Source organism: Gymnoscopelus braueri, assembly GCF_963280865.1.
Source record: "Gymnoscopelus braueri genome assembly, chromosome: 2".
In the NCBI taxonomy this organism is placed as follows: domain Eukaryota; kingdom Metazoa; phylum Chordata; class Actinopteri; order Myctophiformes; family Myctophidae; genus Gymnoscopelus; species Gymnoscopelus braueri.
The window spans coordinates 4,502,830-4,515,717 of NC_137604.1; the positions used below are offsets into that span (position 1 = coordinate 4,502,830).

The 12,888-nt window shown below is 40.9% G+C and overlaps 1 protein-coding gene and 1 long non-coding RNA gene across 2 annotated transcripts in view; both read left to right on the forward strand.

The window, feature by feature from the left end:
• LOC308075404 (5-hydroxytryptamine receptor 3A-like) overlaps positions 1-2,801 on the forward strand; it is a gene marked incomplete at both ends in the record, with an annotated part of 12,604 nt that extends 9,803 nt beyond the window's left edge. Inside the window, 4 exons of the mRNA XM_080415267.1 lie at positions 272-482; positions 906-1,067; positions 1,694-1,779; positions 2,574-2,801. Of these exons, the coding sequence (XP_080271393.1) occupies positions 272-482; positions 906-1,067; positions 1,694-1,779; positions 2,574-2,801 (687 nt within the window). The remainder of the gene's footprint in view (positions 1-271; positions 483-905; positions 1,068-1,693; positions 1,780-2,573) is intronic.
• Positions 2,802-6,993: 4,192 nt separating this feature from the next.
• On the forward strand, positions 6,994-10,904 carry LOC308076133. The gene is made up of 3 exons (XR_013932255.1): positions 6,994-7,119; positions 8,739-8,880; positions 10,791-10,904. It is a non-coding gene; the product is annotated as an uncharacterized lncRNA (long non-coding RNA).
• The last annotated feature ends 1,984 nt before the right edge of the window (positions 10,905-12,888 follow it).

Below are 12,888 nucleotides of genomic sequence, written 5' to 3' on the forward strand. Positions count from 1 at the left end.
CTATAGACCCCTTAACAGACGACGTCACACTGGCTCCAAATGTCACACTGGCTCCAAATGAAACCCATTTTGTCAGGTCTCTCTAGGGCGCGCCTCACTAGCCAACACACAAGAGGGGGTTGGGGTGTTCTGAAACCAGCGCACCCCGAAACAACAGGTTGAGAATTGATTGCATGAAACAATCACCTGTGCGTCCACCGTCCAGTCTCAATGTAGGTAAACAAATAATTGGTCTATAGGCTGACCTTCTAACATCTCCTCCTCCTATTAGGTCACTATGAAGAGGAAGGCCGTCCTCTACATCGTCAACTTCCTGTTGCCCGTCTTGTTCTTCCTGTGTCTGGACATGGCGTCTTTCCTGATCTCGGACGGCAGCGGCGAGAAGCTGAGCTTCAAGGTCACCGTGCTGCTCGCCGTCACCGTTTTACAGCTGATTCTCAACGAGATCCTGCCCGCCACGTCCAACAGAATGCCCATCATAGGTAAATAAACGCCCATGGGATTTGGGCTGTGGCCCCCCGAAGCAACACTGTCGATCTGAAAATGTTTTTGAAACATTTCACAACTCAAATCTTGTATGGGGGTCCCTGGCAGTGATGGAATAAGTACTCAAAATGTGTTGTTGTTTAACTTAAGTAAAAAGTAAAAAAGTAAAAAGTATCAATACTGCAATGTAGAAATACTCTACTCTCAAAGTCTGGAATTCTAAATCCACTTGAGTGTATCAAAATGTTCTTAAAGTACCAAAAGTAGAAAGTACACATTACGCAGAAGTTTTCAAATGTATAAAAAGCTTTTGAAAATAGCAGATCTCCAAGCTCACAATGATTGATGATGAGCGTGATTAGATAACAATGTATTTAGACATTATGGTTACACTCACTGAATTGTGTCTCTGCTCACAGCCATGTACTGCTGTGGGAGCTTTGCTCTGATGCTGCTAAGTCTGCTGGAGACCATTCTGGTGACGTATCTGTTGGAAAAGGACTCTCTCCGCCAGAAGACAGAGACGGACAAAGGCCACAACCTGAAGGAGGACGAGGCCCAAGGCCACGGCCGTGGCAGAGGTGAGACCATTGCTGTACAATTATGATTCAGTCATTTAGCAGACCCTCCTTTGTGTCTGCTAAAAAGAAAACCTGTGTAAAAAAAACTTTCTGTTATTGAACAAACACTCTGTAGTCATGCATGCTATCAGAAAATAGTGCTTTAACCTTTAGAAAAATGTCTTGTTTTGACCAAAAAATATCACTCACCCTCCCTTTAATATTGTGAATCATATAACTCAGTGGTTTCCTTTAATAATGTGAATCATATAACTCAGTGGTTTTCAACCAGTGGTCCGGGGACCACTAGTGGTCCTTGAGGGAGCACCAGGGGGTCCCCAGCGAAATTAGTTAACATAGCGTCACAATCATTTTAACCACTTAGATTTGGCTATTCAAAAATAGCAGATATACAAGCTCATAGCGTGGCACCGAGTGAAAAACCTTGAAAAAGTGTGCATATCTTTGAATATTTATATATTTTTAAAGCGGAAATTAACTGATATCTTTGCTTCTGGGGGTCCCTGGCACAAAACATTTTCAAATGGGGGTCCGCGGCCAAATGCATATCAATTTAGGGGTCCTAGGCATGAAAAAGGTTGAAAACCACTGATATAACTCATAACGTGGATTGTGTGTCATTGCAGAGAGGAGGTGTAAGTGGTGTCCATGCTTTCACAATGTCCCTGGTGGTGATGGAGACACACATGAGCTTCAGAGTGTGGCTGGAGAGGTTAGCATGATGTCACCATGGTGTTTGTACATGTGTGTAGGCCTAGTGTACTGTACAAAAAGAAAACATTGGGGGCTACGGGTGGAAATGTGCATTTGCTAAATCTGGTGTATTATGAACTGTTCATTATGCGCTGTCCCATCTAAATAAACAAATAAGTAAAGTAACCATTTGGACAAATAATAAGGATTGTCTTACTTTAATTGTTAGATAGATAGATACCTTTATTATCCGGCGGGGGGAATAGACACATATCATCATCTACTCAGGCTTTTTTGTGCGCCCCAGACAATTGTTTAATTGCTTGTTTCAATATGTAGATATTTGATATTCATTCATTCAGTAGTCCATATATAGGCATATGGGCATACACTGATGACATCAGGAATCTCCACATGGGCATGAAAGGGACACAGACAGACAGACAGACAGACAGACAGACAGACTGACTGACTTACTGACACAGAGCTCTCCATAACTGACAGACTGGTACAACGGGTGGTGCATAACCGGGTGGTGCATGGATTCTCGACTTGCATTATTCCTGAGCAGGCCGATGCCCAGGTCTAGTATATGAAAAAGTTATTGAAAAAACATGACCCCCTCAGATGGATAATATCAGTCACCAGAACCAAGGACTTGTGTTGTCAATGAATCTGACATGGTTCAAATGGAGTTTGAAGTTACAATGAGTTCATAGGTCTAATAAAATGTATATCAAATATCTACATTTTGAATCAAGCAATATTCACTAATATTAATAATCTAATCTAATGTAATGTAATCTGTTTCAGGACAGTAATCTCAAAGAGGAATCCCATGGATTTCGTGTGATCCTGGATGAGTTGAGAGATCTGGAGAAGAATGTGCATTTGTTCTTTAAGAGCAAGGAAGATGGAGGCCGGCCTGGTTACTGGAGCAGAATGGCCACGACAATCAACAGAGCGTTCTTCATTTTCTATGTAACAACAGTCATGGTGTTTCTGATCGTCATCTATAACCAATGGAATCCTGAATACTAAAACCTGACACACTGCTGCTATAGAGAAGTGGTTCTCAACCTGTGGGTCGGCACCCCCAGGGGGGTCCCCACATGACTTTGCGGGGGTCCCCAGATGACAATAAAGTTACAATTTTAGGACTTTTAATATAACTGGGGAAAAAAAGTGAAAATGTAATTAAATGAAAAAAGCATTTTCCATTACTGATTTTTTTTTTAAACATAGCTGATCTACAAGCTCACAACACCTCGCAGTGGAGCTGAGTCAAACTAAATGTAAAGTAATGCCTCAACTCCTACAATTCCAAGTGCTTGTCAGGATGGGGGTCCCCAGTTCAAATATGATTATTTTGGGGGGTACCCAGTTCATATATGATTCTTTTGGGGGGGTCGTGGACTGAAAAGGTTTAGAACCACTGCTATGGAGCACCCAAGTCTGACGTCACTTCTGTTACACACTCCTGGATCACCGAGGTATGTTATAATTTTAACATGGCTTCATGTAAGAGCTGTGTTCTAAAAATAAACAAATGAGGTGTGTGATTTTACTCATATGGATATGAAGCATCAACTGACGGTGAAAAGGTAAAAGTATGTTCAGTGTGGGTTGTGCGCTGTGCACAGACAGAGGCCCTCATTTATCAATGGAGCGTAAAAAACGTCTTATATTTTTCCATAAATTCGGCCGTACCCCAACGTCCAAGTCACATTTATGAAGCGATCCTATACAGCCAATCCTAACGTACATTTGGTCGGAGCCTTGATAAATCTCACGTCTGAAAACGAGCGTCATTTAAATAACACGCCCTTAAATATTCTCGAAACGCCCCGATTTTACGACATGAAGAACCAGAATACGACCAAACAAATCGTGAAAAGCCAATAAGAAAGAGTTTCCCCCGCTCGCCACACACGCACGCTTTCTCTCTCTCACACACGCACATTGCACACACACACACACACACGCCCAACTGTGTCTGTCATGTAATCCGTAACGGTACAATCTTTGTCACGTAGGCCTGTAGCCTACATGAATGTCATATTATGATACCAATCACATCGCCATGAATGGAATACGTTTGTATATTCATTTATTTAACCCATACCGAGCACTGCGTGTTCAAGTTACTCTAAAATAAAGCAGTCATGAAGGCTATTCCCCATAAGACTTGGGCGGGCTGCAGTGATCCTGTGCCGCCACGTTAATAAGAGATTGGAGCGTCGGGTTTATATCCTTAACCCAGCCAGGTTGTAGCCTACTGCCTACATAACTCCATACCATAGGACACGCTACTGTAAGTTTGTAGATCTCACTGTCCATGAAAAGATGGTCCGAAAATGCTCTCGCAAAAGTGCTCGTGGGGACAGTGAGTCACGTGAGTTTCCAACGCTTCTTCAGGGTACCGCCTCAAAATTCATTCCATTTTCTCCAAACACATATGTTATCAAATGTAAAATATCATAAACGACACAGAGTCACATATCCCAGACAGAATCGCCAGACTGTTTTTGTTTAGTTTTTTGGAACACAGTTCTTATAGGATGTAATGTTGAAAAAGTCTATGGGATTTAGAATGGAGAAAATAATAATTCTGTGACGCAGACGCAGGAGAGAACAGAAGTGATGTCAGGACTTTGTTTCTTTGTTTCTTTGCTTCTCGCTGTGTAAAAAGGTTGAATACAGGCCCACAGCATGCTAATCTTTCCTACATTATGCAACATTCCATGTGTTTGTTGTTAGCAAATGTCTGGATGCTGATTAAAATGCAGTATAGATTTTTAAAATGCTAATACAAAGACAGTAGAAAATTAACCCATCATTAACAAGAAGCATGTTGACACAAACATATAGAAGAGCCGGTGTCATCTGTAATAGGCAGGCTCTATGCAGCAGCCATATTGGAAAGAAATTGGGCCTCTTCCTTACTTCCTTCACAGGAGTTACCAATGATACTAATGAAGGCTCTGTTCCATTCTGGTCAAACAGAGTCAGGGTGCTCATATTGTTGCATGTTGGCTCACTAGAAACACTCTGCTACACCACCAGTGGGTCTCAAAGTGAGGTCCAGGGACCCTCATGGTTCCTTGAGGGGGCTCCAAATGGACCCTTACGGGTGTGTAACTCTCTCAGGTCCTTGAAATTAAAAGGTTTTAGAACTACTGTGCTACTAACTACACTAAATGGAACAGAGTCTCCATTAGTATCATTGGGAGCCTATTCCCCTGTGTTTCTCCCAGGTTCCACTAGAGGTCCCCAGTGTTCCACACACGTGTTCCTGTGTCTTCCCTCTACTGTGTCATTATTACCTCATTAAGCATGTATAGTATTTATCACTTTTGAAAATGAAGCCTGCCCTGCATTAAAACCATGTATAACTAAATAGAAGATAAAAAGAAAAGTACGAAAGAAAACTGTGTTCATTTGTTAGTGTCAGTGGTGGAAAAAGTACTCAAATTCTTTACTTAAGTAAAAGTACCAATACTGCACTATATAAATACTCTGATACAAGTAAAAGCCCAGAATTCAAAATTTACTTGAGTAAAAGTACACAAGTATTGGCATCAAAATGTACTTAAAGTACCAAAAGTAAAAGTACTAAATATTTGAAAATAGCAGATCTACAAGCTCACAGCGCGTCGCGATGCGACGCGTTGTGAGCTTATAGATCGGCTATTTTCAAATAGCCTAGGTATAAAATAGGGCAAAAGGGGTAAATGTATATGTTTTATAATGTAATAATTTATATCTGAAAAGTAACTAGTAACTAAAGTTTTCAAATAATTGTAGTGGAGTAAAAGTCCAATATTTGCCTCCGAGATGTAGTGGAGTAGAAGTAAAAGTATAGACAATTGGAAATACTCAAGTAAAGTACAAATACCTCAAAATTGTACTCAAGTACAGTACTTAAGTAAATGTACTTAGTTACTTTCCACCACTGGTTAGTGTTCTCATTTCTTAGAAGAGTCTCTCTGGCCAGTGGTGGAAGAAGTAATCACATTATTAACTTAAGTAAGTGACCAAAACCACAATATAGAAATACTCTGTCTCTGTTACAAGTAAAAGGCCTGTATTCACATTTTACTTGAGTAAAAGTACAAAAGTATTGGCATCAAATTGTACTTAAAGCACAAAAAGTTAATGTGCAGAAAGTCCCATTTCAGGTTTCAAATCTTTTGAAAATAGCAGTTCGCTCACATTTGTGATAATAATCAAAATCTGCAAAGTAACTGGTAACTAAAGCTGTAAAATAATTGTAGTGGAGTAAAAAGTACAATATTTGCCTCTGAGATGTAGTGGAGTAGAAGTATAAAGTATCAAAAAATGGAAATACTCAAGTAAAGTAAAAAATAATACCTCACAATTGTACTTAAGTACGGTACTTGAGTAAATGTACTTAGTTACTTAACACCACTGTCCCACTCCCTGGCTCTGGTGCGTTAATGACGTCTTTGCATGTCATTTTGTATTGTCAATAAAGATGTGAAGAAAAAGAGAATCCTTGCCGCTTATCAAGGATCCTATACAGTGTGCGTTCGGAAATTACGCACCGGAGCACACTCGCCTATTAGTTTGTATTGGCCAGTGCGCTCAGTGCTGTATTTTCGAACGCGCCCTAAAAAAGGATGTATCACTTACGTCACGTTGTCCACTTCCGCCTCTTTCGGTGCCTTTTTAAACGGACGTCAGTGACGTAACAGATGGATCCTTCTCTACACGTATCCGTGGGTTGGCTCTTTGCAGTGTCGCCATGTCCGCTTATTATAAGGTACTTTTGGGCTTATTTTTCTGTGAAGTTGCTCAGCGGTTGCGCTGCGGGGGCTTGTTTCTAAAGTGTAGTTGCTTATATGGGCTTGTTTCTAATGTCGTTTAAACCAGTGGTTCTCAAACATTTTCATATCAAGGAAACCCCCCAAATTGATATGTAATTATTTGTCCACAGACCCCCCGATCTGAAAATATTTTGTGCCAGAGACCCCAATACAAGATTTTGTGGATTTGAAAATATTCCCAAATTTTCACTTTTTTTTCCTATATTTACAGCAGATATACAAGCTCGAGTTTAGATCGGCTATTTTCAAATAGCCAACGGTTTAAAGTGCTCATGTCGTTCTTTTGGGCTTGTTTTCATAGACCTGGTTGCTTATTACTCCCGCACAGTCTGGCAACACAGTCTGGTCGTGACTCGTGAATGTGATTGGACCAGATTCAAAATGGACGCGCCTGCTGTGCTGTGTTTCCTCATCAGCTGGAATGTGAAGAAAGTTGAACGCACGTTTGAACGCGTTTATTTCCCATTAAATCGTCAGAGAATAAAGAGTCATTTATTTGCCAGAGAGAGGTAAGTGCGTTTACTTCTTAAACTATCCCTGATACATGACTGTCATAGTCATGGATGACCTTCAACATATTGTCTGCACGTTCTCCCCTTTTGTCTGCACGTTCTCCCCTTTTGGCCCGTACATCTACATAAACGTTCAGATTTCAAATATAAAGTGCTGACCCCATGGGCACGGATGTTACAATCATGTACGGGCCGTCAGAAGTACCTGTATGTTCCGTATTGTACAATAAAAAGCATTTTAATCCGATCGCTGGCCATTTTCTCCTCATTTCCTCCATATGCTTTCAACTACGCGACCCTATCGTTTGGGAGGTGTATTGCACTCTGATACTTTATAACTCTATGAGAAAATGGCCACCGATTGGATTAAAATGCTTTTTATTGAACAATACGGAAGATATCGGGTAATTCTGAGGGTCCGTATATAATTGTATTATCCGTGGCCATGGGTTAAGCACTCTATATTTGAAATCTGAACGTTTATGTAGATGTACGGACCAGAAAGGGAGAAAGTGCAAACACTATGTTGAAGTTCATTCATGACGGTCCGTCTTGGATCCATGGCTAGTGCGTTTACTTCTTAAACACAACGACGTCATGATGATGTCACTGTTTGAATGCTCCTGTTAGTTTTGTGGCGCTAACATGGCATCCATTGACTTGTTTGTTAGTTTAAATCAGTGGTTCTTCTAAACCTTTCAGTTCGTTATATCTCCACAAAATTAGCTGTAGAATACAACGTAGACGTATTTATGAAATATGATTCTGACGTTTTCAATCTACGAGAGTTGTAGGGTTCACCCCCCATGGACACAGGGACTTTCAGCACTATGCCCCGTAGACACTCCAAACATGTACAAATTGAAGGAAAAAAATGGTGCTTACCCTGACGTCCCAAATGTTAACTCTCGCTACGGGGTAGTAGTTTAATGTAATAATCAATATATTTCAATAAAGAAGTGTTTTAATGCAGTCTTTGACCGAACGCAATTTTTTCACCCTAGTTTACTTCATGTTTACATTGAGTGTAATTCCGGATTTCACCAGATGGGCGCGTCACTACCGCCCATTGGGAACTTCCGACAGAATCGGCCACAGACGGCATTAAAACACTTCTTTATTGAAATATATGGATTATTACATTAAACTACTACCGCGTAAAGACAGTTAACATTTGGGGCTTGGCGGTAAGCAATTCTATTTTCAATTTGTACGTGTTTGGAGTGTCTACGGGGCATAGTGCAGAAAGTCCCTGTGTCCATGGGGGGTGAACCCTACAACTCTCGTAGATTGAAAACGTCAGAATCATAAATACGTCTAGAGTTGTATTCTACAGCTACCACAAAATAATCATATTTGAACTGGGGACCCCACTAAAGAATCATTTTGAACTGGGGACCCCCAAAATAATCTTATTTGAACTGGGGACCCCCAAAAATAATCCTATTTGAACTTGCGACCCCCCCCAAACAAACAATCCTATTTGAACTGGGGTTGAGGCATTACATTTAGTTTGACTCAGTTCCACAGATAAATATTGTGAAAATAGCAGATCTACAAGCTCACAACTGACTGTGATTGAGGATTTCATGTTAAATGAATACATCTCTCTCCAGACACCCCAGTCTTTGCCCAGCCGTCTTCATCCTCCCTGGCTGGTGGTACATCAGCAGACGTCTCAGATGACGCGTCTTTTGAGTCTCACATTCCTCCAGTCACCTTCATGGAGCTGCAGGCAGTTGATGCTCCCAAAGACAGGTATCATATAACAGTGGTTCTCAAACGTTCTCATGTCAAAGACCCCCAAAATGATATGTATTTGGCTGCGGACCCCCACCTCAAAAATATTTTTTTGCCAGGGATTTTTCAAAAATAGCAGATCTACAGGCTCATAGCATAGCACTCGGTGCCGCGCTATGAGCTTGTAGATCTGCTATTTTTGAATAGCCAAAGTAAAAAATATGGTTAAAGTGGTTAAAATGATTGTGACCCTCCCAAGGACCCCTGGGGGTCCCCGGACCCCACTTTGAGAACCAATGTCATAACACTTACTTTTCTTCATTTAACCCATTTAGACCAGGAACACCTATACGTTTTGTTATGCATTTCACCTCTGTGTCACATTAGTTGTTGCTACATATTTTTCAACATATTTTCTTTTGACATTTTTGAATCAAAATGAAAACTTAGGTCAGAATTTAGAAGGTGTTTTTTAGAATCGGCCTCGGGTCTAAATGGGTTGGTGGATTTGTGTGTGTTTTACAGTTGTTAAATAGCTCTATATTCTTCTAGTAATCACTGCTATAGAGCAAGGGTCTTCAACGTTCTTTCAGGCCAAGGACCCCTTAGCTGAGAGAGATGAAGCAGGGACCCCCCAGTACATGTTGTGTAAAAATGTGTTGCAGATTCAACTTTTTCATAGACGGCTTCATACACTTGTTTGACATCACTATCATCAGTGTTGTGTAAATTCATGTTTTCTCTTTAAACCATCAATACTTAGTAAACTTGACCTTTGGCTCTGTACCTGGTCTGCTCTTTTTTTCCTCTACACCAAACCTCTTCACCGAAAAATAGCCGATCTATAAGATCACAACGTTGTGAGCTTGTAGATCTGCTATGTTTAGCTAAAGTTCCCCCCAGACTAGGGATGCTACTAGGGTTGAAGTGGTTAATGTGAATGTAGTCATGTAAAAGAAAGTTCCTATCACACAAAGATTTGGACAGCCCGCCCCCTTGTTGAAGACCCTTGCTATAGTGTTAAAGGAGAGATCCGCCCATTTTAAGTGTTATCTTTGATGTGTCGCTAATCACTCACACAGAACCTGGCGTCTGTGGAAGAAATAAGCAACCAGCATCATGTCGTTCTGCACGAACGGAAGCTCGCTCGCGACATTCAGTGCACGTTTGAGTATCATGTGACTCCGCGATGAGCAGTAGTAGAGAAAAAACTAATTTTGCATCGGTTATAATAGACGATTTTCACTCTTACACGGGCTCCCATTATGCCAACGGAGGGGGTCGACAAACTGGACAACAGGGGACTCTCTGAAATAACTCAACGTCCCTTTCAATGATGGTGAGTGATTAGCGACACATCAAAGATAACACTTAAAATGGGCGGATCTCTCCTTTAAATTAATGAAGATTACGATTTTTCAAAAAATAGCAGATCTACAAGCTCAAAGCTCATGAGCTTGTTTTTATTTATTTAATAATAAATAAAAACAAGCTCATGAGCTTTGAGCTTGTAGATCTGCTATTTTTGAAAAATCGTGAAAATGTGTGCAAATCTTTGAATATATAAAATATTTTGTTCCAAGGACCCCCAGAGGCAAAGATTTGAGTTACAAATGTTCGCTTAAAAAAATAATATATATATATATATATATATATATATATATATATATATATATTCATTCAAAGATTTGCACACATTTTCACAATAATTTTTTCAAAAATAGCAGATCTACAAGCTCGACACTCGGTGCGCTATGAGCTTGTAGATCTGCTATTTTTTTAATAGACAAATAAATCTAAAAGTACAGAGATGCGTTCCGGGAGTGAATGAGTTAAACACAAAAAATAATCTAGTTGTGTTCCTAAGAGGCCTGTGATCCCAACGTCAGTAACACTGTTTAAGGTACTAACAATCTCATTGGTCACAGAGGCAGAGAGATGAGCAGACACCACCATGGTCCATGAACTGTAAAACGACCCACGTTGACATGGATGGAGCGCAACATTGATCAGCTGACGGACAAGAACGCAGAGCTCTCTCTGTCCAGGTAATAAACAGTTGAAGATGAAATGGAATAACGTTGGCACTTGACTTGATCTCAGCTCCACTTATTTAGTGCTGCTCTTGAGTTGGAATAAGTGACGTGGAGCTGAGAACGAGTGGGCAAACTTTATTCTTTCGTTGTTTGTTCTGCCGTTTGTCTCTAGCACCTGGACACTCATTTTGCCTTAACCCATTAACCCATTAAGACCGGGAAAGCATCTGTCATTTTCATTTTAACCATTATTTTATACTTTGGCTATTCATATGAGACCTGCATATGATGATAATGTTTCAAAATAACATACACACCTGCATATGATGCTAACGTTCTAAATATCATGTATACCTGCTTTAACATATGCTATGTATGATGGTTTTTGTTGCCTGTTAAGTGTGAAGACTTGAATTTATGGCATTTCCCTGCTAGATATTGGATTTGTGAGACTGCTATTTTCACAGTACTAGTAGTTGACCAGCAGGTGTCGCCCGTGTTCAACATTTTCTGAATAGATCATGGATAACCAGGGTTCCTTTTTTAATGCATTTTTTTCTTCCAAATGTCCCTTGACGTATCATGTATCACGTATCATGCTTTTTGTTCCCGTTTGTGACTTTTTCTTTGCTCCACCAGGAGCAGCTTGGTGAGCAAGATGAGATCCTCCAAGGCAGCAGATCATCTGTTGGAGGATGAACTGGAACGTGTGATGGATGATGATGAGAGAGGAGAGAACATGGGAACCATCATGGAAGTGAGTTTTGGCATCAATAGGCTCTAGACCAGTGGTTTTCAACCTTTTTCATGTCAAGGACCCCCAAATTGATGCTTATTAGCCTGCGGACCCCCATTTGAAAAGATATACCAGGGACCCCCCATAAGAGAGCACTTTTCCGTCTCTAGCAGTGATTCTCAAACATTTTAATTTCAAGGACCCCCAGTTTGACATGCATTAGGGCTACGGACCCCCATTTAATGGCATTTCCATCTCTGGGACCCCAATTTATATTGCAAAATCAATGTTAATTTAACTCTGAGAGTGTACAAATGTAACCAAATGGACCTGTTAGGGTCCATTTGGTTCCATTTGTACACTCTGAGTTACAGACACATAAGACCCTTATGATAAGGGTCCATTTGGTTCCTAAGTATCTATCATTTAGCTGGGGACCCCCTGGAACCCCCTCAAGGACCACTGGTTGTCCCCGGACCACTGGTTGAGAACCACTGCTCTATACTATGCACAGCAGCCATTGATGCTAATGAAGGCTCCGTTCCATTTTGTGTAGCACAGTGGTTCTCAAAGTTTATTTCCATTTCAAGAACCCCCATAACTCAGAGTGTACAAATGGAACCAATCGGACCCTTACAGGTCCATTTGGTTCCATTTATACACTCTCTACGAGTTACACATCCGTGAGGGGCCTTTTGGAACCCCCTCAAGGAACCGTGAGGGTTCGAAATGGAACTGAGCCTTCATTAGTATCATTGGTAACGCCTGAAGGAAGGAAGTATGGAAAAGGCCCAATTTGGCTCCTCCCCTTTCTTAGTCTACTTCCTCCTGGCTGCTTCTGTGTTTATTCCTACAAACAACATTGCATGTTTAAAGGACGACTTCACCGATTTTCAGATCACCATCTCCCACCATCCGGCCGTCACATTCCACATCCACACCTCCTCCTCCTACCAATGAGAAGCTGAAACGCACCATAAACCACCCGGAACCTCAAGTCCCATGGATTCATCTTCTCTCTCTCTCTCCACATCCCTCTCTGACAGCCTCAACTTTCTCCTGAGGTAACACATTACCTTCCTTAAAGGACCACTTCACCCATTTTCAACCCATCTTCCCATTATTGGCACCATTTCTGTTTACTCGCTGTGTGTCTCAAAGGGAGGGTTGTCGTCTGTTCAGAAAACTGCCTACCAATCAGTGTTCATTTTGTCAACTAAAACCGTGATGATAAAATGTTTGTCAAACTACCTT